This window comes from Pyrgilauda ruficollis, unplaced genomic scaffold (genome assembly GCF_017590135.1).
Source record: "Pyrgilauda ruficollis isolate IOZ18807 unplaced genomic scaffold, ASM1759013v1 scaffold30, whole genome shotgun sequence".
Taxonomy (NCBI): Eukaryota; Metazoa; Chordata; class Aves; order Passeriformes; family Passeridae; genus Pyrgilauda; species Pyrgilauda ruficollis.
This window is the reverse complement of record NW_024524378.1, coordinates 663,670-683,003: the sequence shown is the minus strand read 5'-3', so window position 1 is coordinate 683,003 and position 19,334 is coordinate 663,670. Positions and strand designations below refer to the sequence as shown.

Here is a 19,334-nt window from a genome sequence, read left to right as displayed (position 1 = left end):
AAATTTAGACACATTACAATTTTTTTTAATTTCTAAAGTTATTTTTGGTACTTTACCCTAATAACTACCATTTCCTTTTCATAATTTCATAATAAAATCATAGACCCTTGATTAATTGAATTGCAACTGACTATTTAGCTTTACCTACATCAGGTTCATTATACTGGGGGTGATGTGTGTGGAAGCTGAAGAAAAAGGAAAAGAGCACAATATTTAGACATTCTTCACTTCTTTAGCCAGTCACACAAATATGAACTACAAACATAATATTAGAGGGGGCATTACTTCTGACACATCCCATGTGAAGAACTAGCCACTGCCAGCTTTTATTTACAGGTTCTTAGCCTTGAACAGGGTAACACACACTTATTTGATAATAATCACTGTGAAATTATGTATCAAATGAAGCTGTTTTCACAGTGAAGGCTTATTTACAAAAATGCTATTTACTTCTTTTTCTTAGAACAAAATTTTGCAGAATGGCAGAGAATTTTTATTGTTGAAGCTATAACAGTAAAAAAGTTTCAAAAACCAGTCATTATTTATTTTATATTTGCTTAGCCTGTTGAAAGGCTAAGATATAATTTCATTTAAACAGTAGGAGTATCCTTCGAGCACACGTAATTTGCTGTTACAAACAGCACTACATTTTATACACCAGAACATCTACACATATGGAGAAACAAAAGCAGCTACATTGACTATAACAATAAGATTGCTTCAGCAGCCTAAATGACAGAGTTAATGCTCACCTATGCTAAATGGCTGCTATTTCCCTATTATAGTGGGTGATATATCTTCATTGTTTCAGTAATGTAGCCAACAATTGAGAGCTAAGTAGTAGCCACTCTTCACCTTCAGTAAGCTTTACAGGTATTTTATATGCAAAGAAATGGACTCCTTAAAATATGCCATTTACTACATCCCACTGAATTACAGTGTATAAACAATAATGGTTATTTGCTAAAACATTACAGCACATATTTGTTGTAGCAAAGGAGGTAAAGCCATGAAATCCAAGGACAACGTATAAGCTTCTAGTTTTATACCGAGATTATGAACCTGAATGGCATTGTCAATATTGAATGTGGGACTTCCATATGAATAATACAGGGTTTTACAATCAAAAATCCATTATGGCAGTTTAAGTTTTTATTCAGAAAAAAAAATTAATCTTGCAGTAATGCAAATCAAACCCTCACCTTTAGACAGTCTCACGTAAAGCTAAATTAGCACTGCTCCTTTGGCCAGGAGGAGCAGCCATTTGCACATGCAGTCTCTTTGCCCACTAATTGCCTTTCAGTTTCCTTCCACTCCCTCCCAGCCTTCCCAAAACCAGTACTGCCTGTGCTGAATCATCTACCTACCCTTTAAAATTAAATACAAAACAATGCATGGATACTTGCCCAGTGAAGGAAGCACAGCCAAAAGGTCACACCACAAAAGGGACATTTTGGTGTGCTGTCACTTTCTACCTGTGCTATACACAGGGGCAGGAAGAGAGTTTAACCAAAACATGCTCTTGACAAGTAATTAAAAAGAAACAATACATTTATATAAGATGTATAATACTGTGTATATGGGGAGTCTAGAAAGGAGACAATACCTCCTTAGAGAAATGTTAAAGATTAAAACCAACTGATAACATTAATTGCTGGAAAGAGCACAAATGCCATGGTCAGGCTGGTGTTTAACTTTGCTGAAATAGATCATGTTGTGAAAAGCTTTTGAAATACAACATATGCAAAGACAGCTGAATGTTTTTAAACAGTTTAAAAGGGTATTTGTTACTGTTATGAATAAAAAGTTATCTATTTTTGTTTAAGGTTACAGAGCTTACCAAAACTTCTTTGCTACCTAGAACTTTAACAAATCAGTAAGAACTATTTTGAGATGAAAATTCATTTTTGGCCATGCCTTTCAACATCCTGATGCAGCAAATGTATAACTCAGTAAGGAAAGTTGCTTGTGACAGGTTTGACTTTCCTACTCCAGCCCAGAGAAGTTGACAGTGCAAAGGTCTCTCAAAATGGAAAGCATTTCAGTTTATTTATGAAGTGAAGCATGAACAAAGAATCAGAGACAGCTCACAAAATTTTGCACTTCCCAGGATTCCTGAGCAATTTGGGTAAACAGATTCTGTTGTGCAGTCTGTAAAATGAGATCAGTAGAAAAATGCTTTTTTAAAGACCTTGTGTTACTTATGTTCACGTGTCTGTGGGATCTTAGGTGTGAACAGTGTGCCAACTGCACCCTGCTCGCTCGCCATGAGCTCACAAGAGATCTCACCCTCGCTTCACCAGCAAACATCCAGAGGGACAGTTCCCATGGAGAAGCTGACACAGCAATTCCCTGCACCGGTGCGTTAGCATGCCATGAGCCTGAAGGACCTCAAAGAGAAGAGGTTTGAAAGAGCAAAGTAGTACCTCAAACAGTAGCCCCTTATTTTCTGTATTTAAACTTGGTGCCCTGATAGGAACTGAAAACAATACTCCTGTCATAGGTGGGTCTGTGGCATTCAGATTTCTGTAACAGCTACGTAAAAGACCTTTGTTATGTCAGTCAGACATAGTGCCATGCACTGCTGGCACAGAAGTGCTTTTGACATAAGAAGTTTGGTTTCACTTGTGATTTTATTCAGCTCTTTAGAAACAATAGTCAGAGTAGCACAACTAGCGTGGCTGATCAACCTGAACTGTAGCCACTGGGCAAGCATTAAACACTGCAGAAATTATTTAGCTACCAAGTTCTGTATCTTGGTAGCCACAAAGAGAGAGAGCTGCTGGGAACTTGATCCAGATAGCAGCCTTCAGATCCTAACATAATAAACAACTTCTACCATGACAACTGGCACAAAAATCTGTAACAGTGTGCATCTCCTCTGAGATGTGTTTGTATCTTGAGACTAACTGCTTCAAGGGATCTTAATTTATTCCACAGAGGAAGCTCTAACTCTTGCAGTCACTTGCATAGTGCAACATGCAAATAAATGAACAGTAACTTGAAGAAACTTTAAAATAATGTAATTCTGATGTGGCACATGTGTCAGCTCACAGAGGTAGACTTGCTCTCCATGCACTCTCTATATACATGCAGAGGACTGCAAATTTAAATCAGCTTTGTTCATCCCTATTCAAAATCTGCAATGCAGGCTAAACAAAGACCATTGCCTGCCCTCTGTAAACTACAAATAGGACAATTTCTTTTTCTAATAGCTTTATACTAAGCTTTAGAGCAGGAATCTCAACAGGCTGTCACCCCTGGGGCTAATTAGATGCTGCACCTCACTGAAGAAGTATCCAGTGACCCCTCCACTCACTCCTTTTTGCCAAATCATGTGCTTTCAACTTTTCCTGAAGAATTACAATCAGCATCAGAGATAGGCTGAGATGTTGATTCTCATCTCTATCTGTTTTCAACCCTTAATTTTACCAGACAGAGGTTGTTAACATTTGAGCAACTCTGAATAATTAGGTACAGACAAAGAAACAGGAAGGCCTGTATGATCCAGCCTTCTGCCAAAGGAATATGGGAAGGAGTGGTGCTGCTAATTTTTATTAGGTGTGTTTTTAAACTCTGCTAGTTGACAGCTAGAACCTTGTCAGAGGCAAAAAGGCACACCCACGTTTTATTTTATGTTGCAGGCAGTTACAGGAGTACTTCACACCTGCCAGTTTGCATCTGCCTAGGTAGTCAATGTTTTCTTCCAAATTAGCCCCACACAGTACCCCCCTCACCAGCTTACACGGCCTGTGGCAAAACTCAGCCACATCAGCTATTTTTGTACAGAATAAGCCATAGGTGATTTGGAGTGGGAAAGCCAGAGTATAATTTATTTCACTGTTCTGCACAATGCTTACAGTGCTTTGACAGCTGCACACAGAGGCACAGCTATGAGCCTCAATTTTGCCTCTACCTATCCCATAGGCATTTACTCTTATTATGAGGAAACATGGTAGTGATTATTCCATTATGCTGTACACAACCATAACCCTAGGACAATTCAGGAGCTTCCACCATGATGTAAGCAGTGACTTCCTTGGCAACTGAGTACTTTGCAACTTGGCAATGCAATACCAATGCCACATCTCCCAGTTAAGCTTTAAAAGCCTCTAATTTTACAGTAATTTTTTTGGTCATATCCTTAGGTCAGAACAAAAGGGTTTTCTTATTCTTCATCTGACCTCTGAAAAAGTACAAGCATAAAATTAACGAGTCTTTGTTATGACTTCAACCCCAAGTTTTATCAAAGAAATTTCTCCAGAAGTGTTGGTTTTTCTTAATTTCCCTAATGAAATATGACCTACATAGCATCAGTTATTAAAAAAAAAAAAAAAAGCTAATGTACAAACAAGCCCCCTAAGAATCAATTTGAGATAATATCCTCAAGAATCATCTGCTTACCTACTTTTTACAAAAAACTTTGTTTGAAATGTAAGCACGTTCTACACACATACAAAAGACCTGCTCTGACATACAGCAAAGGAGTCACTAAAACTGGACATCTGCATTCCTCACTGTCAAAACAAAGATGAATACACTTCTAAAACCACAAGTAGCTTAAAAGAATGGCAGAACATTTAAGAAGGCACCAGATTTTCTTTAGACATTTAAGAAGGCACCAGTCATGCTTTGTTTAGTTATATTATCCTTTATTATTTTACAATGTATTTCAAAAACTTTTACAGATGCCTTAAACTGTTCTACAAGAGCTGCAATACTGTCATAAAAGCACACCTACAGACCGAATGCACAAACGAACTGTAATACCTACTGGTATTGAACCATTAATATCCAAAGGGTGTAGTCTTTTAGTAAATAGATGTGCAGTAATGCAAATGCAAACAGATGTTAATGCAGAAAAACAAAACTCTGCATTCATGGCTATAGAACAGAGGACTTTTCAAACACATTTGGTACTGTAACATTCTAGACAGCAATATGAAGAGCATTACATATTTAAAGCAATACATGCCCTGAAAAGCCTGTATTTTCAATCTGTGCGTGTAAACCTGAATCAAAAATAAACTAGATATATTAAAAAACATGAGACATCTAGTCTGCCAACAAGATTTTGGGTTTTTTTTTTTCTTAGAATGACAATTAACCTGGGTGGGTGAACTCTGACCTGCATTATTATTATTATTATTATTTTACATTATCATATCCTCAGCATTTCTGTAGTACTATGACAGCCTGTGGGGGTTTTTTTAAATTTATTCCTTGTGCATTGGCACAGGAGAATAACTTTGATGCATTAAATTTCTTTTCTGAGTCTCCAAGTGGTAAATATGATTCATATTATAGCAAATACATTACCACAAAAAAGCACTGTATAACAACGTTTATAACATGTTTCAAAGTTCTCAGCTGTATTTCTCTGGTGCAACAAAGCAGGGGCACTGCAGCTTTCAAGCACTGTGTATTGAAACCTCTCACGCACAGTGTTTACTAAAAGCTCAGATATATGTTATTCTCTACCTACAGAAGTTTTGCTTTTATTATCACTTCTGCTCGCAGGAATTACTAAGACATCTTTAGACTTATACTGTCTGTAAGTTACAGGGCAAAGCCAATTGTTTGTATATGTTTTCAAGCCAAGCTGATGTATTTTCATGGGAGTCTCATGAAAGACATTAGGAGGAAACAGTAACTTCATATCGGGATTGTTAGGGGGAAACAAACAAAAAAAGAGTCAAAATTTACAAATGTGGCACTGTGGCAAAAGAGGCATTCTGTCCTGCTTTACACTTCAAGTTTAAAGTTTTAGTTACCATTAAATATTTCCTAACAGTAAACACCATTCCTTCATCAAATATAATCTACATTCCTCTATTCTCTGCAGGCAGAGCTGCAATGGGTCATCACTACATTAGACCACAGCTTTTTCTGCTAGTCTTCCCAGCTAGCCTAAACAGCAGTCAGTGGTATTTATTAGTTATATATATGTATATATATATCAGTCAGTCACACCCATCATTACAAATATGTTCTAGTTTATTTACTGTACAATGTATGTATACATATTTGTGTTTTTTCAGTCCCTTTTTTCTTATCTTAAGCGCTCCAATAGTTAAGGGCAGGCTGGGAAAAAAAATCAATATACATAAAAGGGTTACATATTTCAAGTCTGTAGTGATTCTAGTTTTAACAGCAAAAGGGGATCCTCGTGCTCATGCTGTGAACACGGCTGGCAAAAACAAAGGCCAGAAAAAGAGGCAGACTGTATTTCTCTCTGGAGTCAAAATCTAGAAAAGTGAACAAAACAAAGGGATGTAGTCCAAAGGGATGTAAAAATGAAAAGGGTGTTTCATTCAATGTACAACTGGAGCTATTAAGAATTTTCTTTCACAGAGGCCCTGAGACGAGTTGAATGGATTCTTTCTACCATGTGTTTCATGTGAAGTCAAACTTAACTTAAAGCTCTATAGGTTTAGCATAAACATTTGGTATATAAGAGTGGACCCATTTTTAAAAAGTGAAGCAATAAAATCTACATGGAAAACTAATGAAGGAACAATTTGATTGGAGGCCTCTGTCCTTTGACCCCTGCCCTATCAGGCTAAACATCCAATAAAATGTAAAATGCAGCATACATTTGCTTAATCTAAAATTTTCGTGATGATTTATTGCAAATTGCACTTGGCAGTTCACCACACCAATGGAAAACTGGCCCCCTTGTTGGTTCATTCACACAGTCTTTCAACACCAAATACAAGTCACCAGTAGAAAGATCTTGATAGAAAGTTTGCTGCTGTGCTGAGCCAACTTGCTGCACCTTCTGGGTGTGACCCAACACGAGACACTGCTTTGTCCTGTTCCTTAGTAGGGCTCTCATCTTCTGGCAAATACTCAGGTAGATCTGTGTTCTGCTCTACTTCCACTGGAGTATCTTGGAACGGAACTAGCATCTGGTAAAACACAACAGTCAAAGTTGTATGTCAAATGTTGTAGCTTAAAAGAATGAAACAAGGTTATAACATACACATGTTCAGGGTGACAGGCATGCACACTGTGAGACTCTCCATTGCCCTACAGAGCAAGAACATAAAAGGAACCCACTATTCTTAGAAGATACAAAAGAAAAGCTTTGGCTTAATAGGGAAGAGAAAGTATCAAGTAAATACAGACTACCTTTTAGTGTAGTAGTTGTGAAACAAAAGCACAGCAGCAACTCCAACCAGGAAAATCCACCACTTTCATTGTGACCCTTTTCATATCATTATGGAGATAATCAATTACAGTACTTTTGTCCTTCTTCTGAACAATAATTTCTGTATAACTGTTCTATAGATTCATATCCTGACATAGGATATCCTTGATTCCCCTCATCCTGGATGTGTAACACTCATGCTTAAAAAATTTTGCCTACTATCAGATGTTATGGGCATGGAGGTGCTGATATTGAAGATTCAGCTGAGCTGTAACAATTAGACAGACAGAGATCCTACCTCCTCACCACTTTCACTTTTCACAACTTGCTGTGCCTTCATAACTTTGGTTGATGCTATTGCTGTTGCCAGCGCCTACAAATACAGAAAAAAGCAAGAGCTCAGTGCAACAGAATGTAATAATGTGAGGATCTGGGGAGTTACAAAGCACTTACCTCTGCTTTTAAATCTGAGCGAATTCGGACCACGCACCTTTGAACAGCCATTTGAAAGGTAAAACTAATAACACCTTTAATTTTCAACAAGGCTTCTTCACAAAGATTCCTTCGAGACTGAAAAACAAACAAAGTCCCACAACTAAAAAACACACCAGGTGAAAATGCTCACAATTAATTGTGTTCCTGTATGTCTCAAAGCACATGGTTACAAAAGTGTGGTTGAGTAACAGAAAAACTAAACTTTCATTTTAGTGCACAAATATTAGACTCTCTTGCCACAAAAGAAAAATTTGCTTACACTTTAGAAGTCAAAGAAGGATGGAATCAACTGTAAATAATTAGAGAAAAGTGCTGAAAAGCAAAGAATGTTTTTCTCTGTGTGATCAGCTAAACAGTCCCCTCTGGTTAAGTTCTGATTGACTGAAGTGCTCATTGATGAGTAGTTAGTGTTTAAGTTGCTATTTATCAGACACCTTGGCTCCATACTGACTGAATGCATCAAAGCAGCTGTTGTATCTTTCAGCTGCTTCATCTGTGGCAGCTCACAGACATCATGGCACAGCACATGCTTAATTCTTATTTTAAAGGGAAAATACTTGGTTGATAACCCACAGAGTGTCATGTTTAAAGCAAGTGACATCACCTACTGTGCTGTAACATTACATTGACCCATACTAGTCGCATCTCCTACATTACCTTACAATGTTCCATTTTTTTTTCCCCTTTTAATATTTCTACAAGATGGTTGCAACAAAAAGAATTAAAGTAAACTTGGAGAGACTGCTAGCACAGGAATAGAAGGGGATAAAAAAAGATGGACTGCATCAGAAATAAACTGACAGCCATTACACAGGGTTTAAAATAACTATACTTTTCTTTTCATGCAAGGTTTCAAATAATTAGTTCTTTCAAAGTATATTTGTATTAGTTACCAAATAATCACCAGTCAGTATTCACTGTGTGCACAATAAGCAAATGAAATTATTTTAATCTCTGGAAGAATGAACGAAAGCAGTTTGGGGTTTTTTTTTTTGTTTTTTTTTGGTTTTTTTTAGCAGTTTAGCATATAAACTGAAACAATTCATTTGTGTAAGTTTATGTATTGAAATAGCTAACATTTTTGCATTTTCCAAAAAATAACTTTGTCCGATAGGCTACCTTTACTATAGAAAGAAAATACTTCTTGCAAAGATGATAGGCTGCCTTACACAAGTGAAAGTTGAAGCCTACACCTGGACACAGCAAGCAACACTTTCATAGCTTCTTAGCCTAAAAAAATAAATTCATACATGGGTATGTACCAATTCTGTGACAGAATTCAGCTTTTTACTCTTAAGATCCCATGTGAATCACAAGCACTTCAGTTTAATTCAAAATGAGGCTTTCAGTGATCAGATAACTGGTGAATAATTTCTTAAAAGACTAAACTTATTAAGGACCACACAAACTCCTTAAAAAGCTGGCAGCTTGGCAGCCACCAGCTTTGCTGCACAGGCATACTTTGCAAAAGGCATTTGACTGGCAGGTAGCCACAAACCCCAGCAATACATAACTAAACATACTTCTGCATGGTACTCCTGAAGCATGGGCACAGGTAAAATTTAGGTTATTTCCTTACACATCAAACCCTGATTACCATGCCACTCACAAATACTACTATAATGCACAGACTAGAAAACTGACTGAGGGGCATAACAAAAACTCCTGAGTTACTGCCTTGTTTTTTACCTTTATCACCAAATTTGATTATTAGATCTTAAAATTAAAACACCACATTAAACAACGAACGACCTTTCCCCTCTCTTCCTGAAACAATAAATTATCTACTATTTGAGGTTTTGAAGTCCACAAGCATTTGTAGGACCTGCAACCATTCCTAACAGCAGCTTCCATTTACAAATGTAAATGACTGAGAACACCATGTCTAAAGCTCTATGTTTACTCACTATGCCTTTTCAAACTCATACATGCAACCTAATATTTTCTGCTACTTAAGTCAGGAATAAACTATTGAATTAAACTAAATGGCTTTTGTTGCTCAAAAGCTTTAACACCCTCCCAGTCCCAACTTATCATAACACTTAAAACAGCATTACAGGGATGTTTAACTTCTGGTGAGCACCTCTAAACATTTCTTTAATCATCTGATGAAATACAGAGCTACGTACACCAGCTATCTCAGCCTGTGCACAGACAGATCTTCTAGGAAAACATGCTGGTGTGATCTATCTGCAGTTTTGCTCTCTAAAGATGAATATCTAAATACTCTATGCTTTTTCACAATACCTTTACCTCAGCATTGCAGAGAGAAAACTCCACAAATATTGCTAAGTTCCATCTGTTGAAGAAAAAGGCATGCTTTTAAGATAGAATTGGACTACAGGCAAAATATCTAAACTCACAGAGTAGAAGTGGATGAAATTTCTTGCTTGGAGATACCTGTGAACAAATAAATCAACTACAAGCTTAAAAACAACAACCTATGGGACTGAATTTAAAAAATTTCACAGAGTAGCAAAGCCAATGCTGTTGACAAAGCACCACCTTTCTAGATAGAGCAAGTGCTGGAAGGCCAAAACTGTAAAAAATATTTGTATAAAGTGAGCTAGAGCAGCATGTTATTTCTAAAGGAATTAACTATGGTCTTATGAAAACAGAACAGTGGGTATGCTGCTGGTAAACTGGGCCCGTGGACATGCTTACTTGGCAGAATGTAAAGCAACAAAGCAAAGGATCAGGTTTGATCATTTAAAATGGGTACAAAACTGAAAGATACAGAGTCCGGAGGGCACTTGTGGATAACGTGCTTCAACAGCCTACATGCTGTTTGGCAGCCGTAAAAAGGCAAACATGGCCCTGGGGTGTTATCTACAGGGGTATGGTAGATAAATCTGTAGAAGTTATTCTGACATTACATAAAGACTCAGTGAGACCTCATTAATTCAAATGCCATTCTGGTCACTACAGTAGAAAAGATCTTACAGACAATGAAAAGATGCAGCAAAACCATCTCAAAGAAAATACAGCATTTCTAAAGAAAAATAAAAAAAACTCCCAGTGCCTGAAATCTCTCATAACTAAAATGAAACTTTTTTTAGATAAACACACTTACACAACCACAAGAGATCCTTAAGTGAAAAATGTTGAAGGCACCTTGTTCACTCTATTCTTTCTTGAAAAACCAACACGTAAACTGCCTTTAAGCATCATCTTTAGGTGTTCTGAGTAAGCTCAATTTATGCAATATTTTATACATATCTCATGCTTCAAAATACAATTCACAGAAACTGCTGACAATTGATGATGTCATACAAGGAGCCTCACTAGATTTCTGGGGTTAAAATAAATCTCAGTAAACTCTGAAGCTTTCCTTACCGAATCATCAAGGCCATCTATATGCAAAACCACTGTCTTGGCGCGTTTATTTGTGCTGCCAAGGAAAAACTGTGCTTTCCGCCGACGATAATTCATCTCATTCACATTGTCCATGTCTGACATGTTGGAAGACTGAAGGATATCATAGACTTCAGAAGCCAGAAGTTTAGTCTCTCCTGGTGTAGTGGTCCTGAAAGAAAAAAAGGGACTAAGGTTTCCAAGTATTTTGTTTTCACATTAGTACTGCAAAAAGCTATTGATTACATCCTTGCAACTGGATTATTCCACGTGGTACAGTCAAGACTTGACAAAAATGTTACATGGGGAGAGCACAAATTGGGTAAAACTATTTTCTTTTCCCGATTCCAATTTTTATGTCAATTTGTTGATTCTATGCTCATTATAAACAGGCCTGTTCTCGAACAACATGAGCACAGTTTACATCAATTTGACAACTACAAGCCAAACATGGTAGTGCATGGTCAGTGCTCCAGGGTTACTTTGTGTTGAGCTTTATTTTTTTACAATAGAACTTTTCCAATTGCCTTGTGACATGTTTTGTTTCCCACTTTCCTTGCTACATAATAAAAATAATTTCTCTGTAGAACTGGCATCTTTCCTGAAGTTTTCTTCTCCAAAGTTACCTAGCATCAGCAGCATAGCAGAAACACAAATTTTCTTGAAGAATCCAAAGGTCATTCCTGATTAGACTAAAATTTATGGTATAAATTATAGGATGGCCTTTTTTTAGATAGAGAAAAGTAGATAATAGACTCAACATATATTGAATTGTTAGGATTTAATTAAAACTAATTTTAATCAGGTACTAATATAAATCTGTTGTCCAAATTCAGCCCTGCTTTAATTATGTTAGTGACTTAAAGCTTTGTGTAGAAACAAAATTATTACTGCATCAACTTGCAATTAATTTTAAGATGATGAATGACAGCTTTGCTGCTTTGTTTAGCAAACACTAAGTAAGTAACATGTACCTTTAGATTTATTTTTTTTTCCATTTGACTTCCTTAATTACCAGACATTAAACACATTTTCCATCCTACCATATGGACAAGAGAGAACACTAAAGAAAGCAAACTAGGAGTTCTTGGCTTGTGGGGGTCTCAGCTAGCCTTTTTTTTTTTTTAACTTCTCTGCACCTTGTTTTGAACAGCACCCACTTGGAAAGGAAAATGTCAGTTCTTGTGATAATTCAGTAGATTAACAACATTCAAAGGGAAAAAAAAAAGAGAAAAAAGTGGTAATAAGCAAATAACCAAGACCTAGAAGGGGAAAGCATTCCAACATATGCTCAGTTTTAAATACATGCTCATCTTCTGCTTTCCTACACTGAGAAATCACTTAGGTTAATGCACAGAAACAAGTGCTGGGAACTCACAAAGATTTCAACTTCATCCTTCCATCATTTATTACATAAAGTAATAAAACTGATGATAAAGCCATGCAACTGGATGTCCTGAGGTAGTAATAAATCAGCTTTTGCTAAAGTGATAGCTTATCAAGAGATTAAGGACTTAACCCACCTATTAGTTTTGCCAATTTCTTTCAACAATCCTGTCCATATAAAGTGATTTACAATAGACAAGTTTTATTTTTGGTAGTTTAAATACAGCTCACTAAGCAAACTATTGAAAATGTCACTATTCCACCTACAGCACCCACTATGCAGGTGGTAAGGGGTTTTACTTCAAAACAATTGTACTATTGCATCAGAGAGTTAAAAAAAAGTCAGACAGCCAAATGAGAAATAAAAGCATCCTTAATACTTGCCTTAATATAGATGTGTGTATATATATGCATATATATATACTAACCTATGCAAAATAAAGAGAATTTAAAGCTGTCACTATGTCAGCAAATATAAAATATTCAAGTGCCTAAAGCAAAAAATCAACAGTGATTTTCATATATGCTTTATTCTCTCAACATTATAGTTGGCACGGTTCTTGAAAACCAGTGATCTGCTATTAACTGCACAACTGAAACAACCTGTTGACTTTAAAACACAAAAAGTAAATTGGGTCTTATTTGACACAGTTATTCTGAGATCTTCCTAAAACAAGTCTATACTGATAAATTTTATGTGCATACACACATATACATGCACACACTCAAAAAACTTACTCAGAACACACATATACACACACACTCTCAAAGAAGATACTCAGATAATTTCCTGTATTTTTCCAAAGAGTGGATTACCACTATCTACCCCTAAGTTATCCCTATTACCTTAAAAAAAACAAAAAAAGAACAAATGCAAGACTTTAATCTTATTTAAAGAGAATCAGTAATAAGCAATTGACTGTGTAATAAAAAGCAGTAAGACACTCAGACACTACATTATATTAATAACCATATTAATGGTTGCCACTTAGAAATATCAGATTGCAAAACAATCTCAAGTGAAGGTGTACACCAGTTTTACACTGCAAAAATAAAATACTATGCTTTCATCAACTTCATCAATTTCAGTTAAACAAAGATGCCCAAAATTCCTGACAAAACCTTTTACAATTTAAAATATACTGGTAAAATGAGTTTATATTGAATACAAGTTTTCAGCAACCTGTTATTCTTTCATTAAAGCATTTCTGCAATAGCTGTAAAAATAATAGGAACATTTATATCTTATTATCAGATTATATAAAAGGAATTTTTTTTATGATGAGCATGGTGAAACTGGCACAGACTGCCCATAGAAACAGTAGATGTCCTTTGCCTGGAACCATTCAACATCAAATTGGACAATTCAGTTGCAGATATCCCTGCTCATTGCAGGGGGTTTGGACTAGAGGATCTTTAAAGGCCCCTTCCAACCCAAACTACTCTTATGATTCTATGATCTTTAAGGAAGCAAGTATAATAAACCCTCTTGGTTGCAAAACCAAGGTGATGTTCAATGGTGAGTCTGTTTCCTTACATACTATATTGCTAATAAAAATGAATACAATGAAACTGCACATAAAATCAAACCACAGAACAGTGGATTTTTAAAAAAAAACCAAAAAAACTGTAACTCATGGGCTGTGTTTTTTTTGCCTAAAATGAGAAAACTTAAGGAGAAGAGTTCTGAGGGCACTGACACCAGTCCTCCCAGCACCAGTGTGTCAGTAGTTTCAGATAACACTGCCCACAGCTGTCTGACCCAGCCTCCTGCCACCACCAGAGCAGCACAAGGGAACTCTTGCTCCTCCCTCTCCCACTCCAGTATGGCACTTTAGTCACTATTGAAGGTGCAGGTGCATACTATAAATTCACTGTGCAGCTAGAGCTTGTTTGAGAACAATCAATCACTGAAAATCTCACCAAGGGACACAGTACAGACCCCATTGCTGGAGGTTTTCAAGATACAGTTGGACAGGACACAAGATAGTCTCATCTAGGTCCCCTTTCCCAGGAAAGGTTGGACCAGATCATCTTCTGAGGTCCCTTCCAAGCTGGGCTGTTCTGTGATTCTGTGACTAGTGTTCTGCTACCCTGCTAGGGAAATGGTAGCATCTACTTAAAGCAGAGTAACAGTTGGCAGGAGTTGGTTACCATCTCTTTCAGAGGCGGTAACATCTTACATTACTTAGCAAGATTCAGAAGATGCCTGTCAGAAACCCAAGCTTTTAGTTTTCACTGTCTTCCTGAATTCCTGTCATCCTAGATTGCTGCCTGTCCTTCCATCATGTTTACCCAAGGCTGGCTGTGTAAGAAATATGAACACAGAATCCAAGTGACACGTGCTGTATCTGTCATAAGAAGATACAAGAAATAGTTCTCATTTTCTACACTATTATTAGAAATAATTTTTTAACATGGTCCAAGTGCTACAGAGGTTTTATTAGCACAGCAAGACATTTTTTAAAGTTTTAGCTAACCTTAAAGGACATGAAAACTAATGGCTACAACTCCAAAGGTGTGTGTGATGTGGGCAGAGTATGGATGCTTGGACAGAATGTGTAAGCAGTGTACAGCATTACAGCTGAACAACTAGCATGTGACTGAAGTAAACACACAGTATCATAAATGATAATAGAAGGGCATGACAACCTTCCTACCATAGCTTCATCTGATGCAAAGGTAACACAGACTTAGATTCTTCCTTTGGAAGAAGCACAAAGACTGAGAAAGACTACTATAGTGATTTTCCCCTTTCAGAGAAGGGTGAGACATAAATAAGTTTATAAATATGTACATGGGGGCGTGAGTGTGTAAAAAATAATCTTATCCTTTTTTAAGCAATAATATTTTATGCATCTTTTTAAAAATAAACCTGTGTACATACTTGTAAATTACATACTAACTCCTGCACCACAGGAAACGTGGACCTGTAACCCTGCTCAACGTAGAGCAGATGCTGTGCATAAGCACAGGAACTATTACATGCCTTTCCTTAGTGGCATCCATTGTGCTCTAAAGACACATTAGCCAAACATGTAACTAACACACTACAACACCATTGCTGTGTTTCTGCTGAGTTTATAACCTTGACACAGGGCATTTCCAAATAAAAGAGGGGATTTTTCTTTACCCAAGACTCAATTACATCCCAGACTCTATTGAAAGGAGACGAAAGTCATGCCTGAGCACCCCAGGAACCTTCTACAATGAAACAACTGGCTTCACTAGGATGGGAGAGCAAATGGGTACTGTCCGTTGACACTGGCCCTTACACAATCCCCAAGGAGAAGCTGATGCAGGATGGACTGGCTGACCAGATTGTGATGTAGACTGAAAACTGGCTAGATGGTCAAGCCCAGAAGGTGGTGACCAAGGCCATAAAACTCAGCTGGAGGTCAGTATCTTATCAATGCACATCAGAGATCAACACGAGGCCCCATTCTGTTCAGTATCTTCATTAACAATCTGGGGCACAACGGACCCTTAACAAGATGTGCAGATGACACAAAACAGGAAGGAGTGGCAGATACATCAGACAGCTGTGCCAGAGAGACCTCAACAAGCTGGAGAAATGGGCTAACAAGCATCTTATCAAGTTCACCAAGCGTAAGCGCAAAGACCTGCATCTGGGGAAGAACAGTCCCAGGCACCTCTCAGATCAGGCACAATCCCAGAGCAAGCAGCTGGAAAGCAGCTTTGCCAAGAACCTGTTGGACACAAAGATGAGCATCAGCCAGCAAAGTGCCCCTGCAGCAAATGTTACTGGTTACCCTGGGCTGCATTGGCAGGAGTGCTGCCAGCAGGTCAAGGGAGGTGATCTTTCATCAGCAGTGGTGAGGCCTCACCTGGAGTGCTGTGTCCAGGTCTGGGCTCCCAGTACACAAGATCTACGAACACGCTACAGAGTCCAGAAAAGGATCAGGAAGGTGATTACAGGGCTGATGACAGAAGGGAAAGAGATCTGGGATGGTTGAGGCTAGAGAAGGCACAGGGGGGAGCTTAGCAGTGTGCATAAATACCTGAGGGGAGTGCAAAGAGGACAAAGCCAGGACCAGAGGCAAAGGGCACAATCTGAAAAATCAGAAAACACTTTTCCACTGTGAAGGTGACTGAGCACTGGCAGAAGATACTCAAAAGCTGCCTGGACATGGTTCTGGGCAATGTGGTTTAGGTGTCCATGCCTGAGTAGACGGGAGCTGGACACATGACCTGCAGAGGTCCTTTCCAACCTCAATCACCCTGTGAGTCTGTGAACACATACCAAGAAGTAACTAAGGAAATTCAAACAGCAATATTCATGAAGCACATCCATTTTTACCTACTTGTGGACCTCCAATCTTTCAGGTTAAGAATATTTTAGAAGATAGGCTTTCATGTAAGTAAAGCAAAAATTTATTTAATTTTCTTGTGAACTATTTTCCTTACACATTGTCTTCCAAAGAGTTCTGTATGACAGCTTACATAATTCAAATCAAATTTCTAATTTGATAATTAGAAAGACTGATTTCAAAAACTTCCTGCTCTCATATTTAGACTTAGAGTTCATTGCTCAGTCCTAAATTGTTCTATCTTAAGGCATCATTAACTAAAAGCAAGACTAGACGCAAAAAGGAAGGCATCGTTCTCAAAGTCATTAGAACTTGCCAGTTGGTATTGCTGATGTTTTCATCTTCGTAGAATCATCCTTGAATGGTTAAGGTTGGAAGAGGACCCTGAAGATTATCTAGTTCCAACCCTCCTGCTGCGGCCAGCAACACCTTCAACTAGACCAGGTTAGCCAGACCTGCATCCAACCTGACCTTGAACACCTTCAGGAATGGCACATCCACAGCTTCCCTAGGCAACCTGCTCCACCTTAGGTTACAGCAAGATCTCATTACACACAGTCATCACAGAAAAACTACACCTTATAATAACAATTTACAAACTTTTAATACAAAACTTAAAAATCCAATAGTTCACTGGTTCAAACATGACACTGACTTCAGGAGAACACTGACCATTTTTCACTCCAAATATATAATTTCTTTGTAATTCTACTTAGCGCAATAACTGTATTCAGTAAATAGAGTATAAAGAGTATAAAGCCAAAGATGAGATCACACAGGCAAACTAAAGAAATATTTTAATCTCAAGTAGCTTCACAACATAGATCAAAAAGTCAGTATGTATAAGCTCACTCAGTAGTTTACACTGTTACTCTCTTACCTGATTCTGATGTAGCTCAAGAGTATTCAATTTGTAATTTATGGACCAATCTCAGCCTGGTACCAATGGGTCTGTTTTCCCCAGGGTTGCTCATGAACAAGAGAACCAAAGACAGACAGGGAGACCATTCTCAGCTTCTAGGTTTAGAATTTGGCATCACTTGCTTCTCAAGGCTCACCTGTGGGGCTGTCCTGTGCAGAGCCAGGAGCTGAACTCGATGGTCTTGTGAACGCCCTCCAAATGAGGATGTTTTACCATTCTCAGGATACACAGAGAAGACCTACAGCTCATTCCCCTCCTCATGGAGAAGAGCTACAGCTCATTTGTCTAAACAGAGAAACCTCTATGAGAAAAGGGCACCTATGACAGAACTCACGGCCCAGAACTCTGTTAAGATCAAAGCAAGGAAATTGATACAGGAGAATGGTACATTTGCAGTACACCACTTACATAACAACACTTTTCACACAGAGAGTGTCTGCCCTATATATATTTTCAGTTGGCATGGTCCCATAAGTAAGGAAGCACGACATACAGCTTTACAAATCACGGAAAAAGGCTGTGGTACAGCCAAACAGAAAAGGTGGACATGCACTGGATAGCTCATCACTGTGCTCTTGCTCGCTAATACTTGGGAAACCAACACAAAGAACAGCTCTGTAAAAGCAAAAAGAAAAGTAGCTAACAGTGGTGAAGGAAAGATAAACTCTAAACACAAAATTAGGGAAACAGACCTAGACATTTTAAAGTTAACTCAGGTAAAATTTCCTGTATTGACGTCTCAAGGATTTTACACAGTAATGGAAAGTAGAACCTTAAAATGCAGATCTGTAAATAGAATCCACTACACAATTCAAGTCTATCAAATATCAAGAGTTTGAAGACAAAAAACATCTTCGTTATCCAAATTAAGGCTCCAATATTTGACAAGACCTCAGCACCATCCTAAAAAACCTACTCATAAATTAAAAGTATAAACAACTCTCTGACTTAACTAACAGTCACAGAAGAATCCTAAATCACTGAACGTAACAAAGGACTGAATGTGTATTTTTTCTTTCTAAAACACTACTCTGAGAGACCTCATCTACAGAGTGATGCAAGCACCTTTCCAAAAAGTTAAGAGAAAACCTATCATCACATAGAAGCAGATATTTTAATTTGATCCCAATCCTCTTCATACATGCAAGCACTGTCCCAATATTTTTCCCTAGGATCCTAAGTAGTGATACTTTCAGCCATCATTTTATTTCCATAACAAACTTCATTCATTGCACTGCATATAGTAGCCCATATGACACAAAAAGCACAAGTAAGAATTTCATGGATTGACACAAATTATATCACTCTGTTTTAACACTGTCGGGCAAGTGCATGCATATCAGAATATTTAAAGTATATACATGGTAGAGATTTATCATTTAGTCATGGGCAACAAATGGCTAGTCAACAGATACTCAGATCACTATGCTTTAAGATCACTGATGTATTTGTTTCCAGGTGAACAATTTCTTTTGGAATACATTCTTCCTATACTTAAAGACAGAAGTAGTTTCCAGCAACTAAAGGGAGCAGTAAGCTGCAAAGAGTTGTTACATTCCATAAGAGGGGGTTGGGAAATCACTAATCTTTGATTTTAGAAGTGAGACACAGTGATTGACATGGTTTTGATGAAAACTTTGAGCATGAATGACAACCCTAAAGAAAGAGCATGGTATTAGAGAAAAAGCAATCT

At 37.6% G+C, this 19,334-nt stretch overlaps 1 protein-coding gene across 2 annotated transcripts in view; it reads right to left on the bottom strand.

Moving 5' to 3' along the window:
• Positions 1-4,635: 4,635 nt before the first annotated feature.
• ARMC1 (armadillo repeat containing 1) overlaps positions 4,636-19,334 on the bottom strand; it is a 33,894-nt gene continuing 19,195 nt past the window's right edge. For both annotated transcript variants that reach the window (XM_041473729.1, XM_041473728.1), the window contains exons 4-7: positions 10,985-11,174; positions 7,607-7,723; positions 7,452-7,526; positions 4,636-6,911 (exon numbers count right to left, since the gene is read on the bottom strand). In XM_041473729.1, coding sequence (XP_041329663.1) covers positions 6,720-6,911; positions 7,452-7,526; positions 7,607-7,723; positions 10,985-11,174 — 574 coding nt within the window. In that variant the 3' untranslated portion in view covers positions 4,636-6,719. The remainder of the gene's footprint in view (positions 6,912-7,451; positions 7,527-7,606; positions 7,724-10,984; positions 11,175-19,334) is intronic.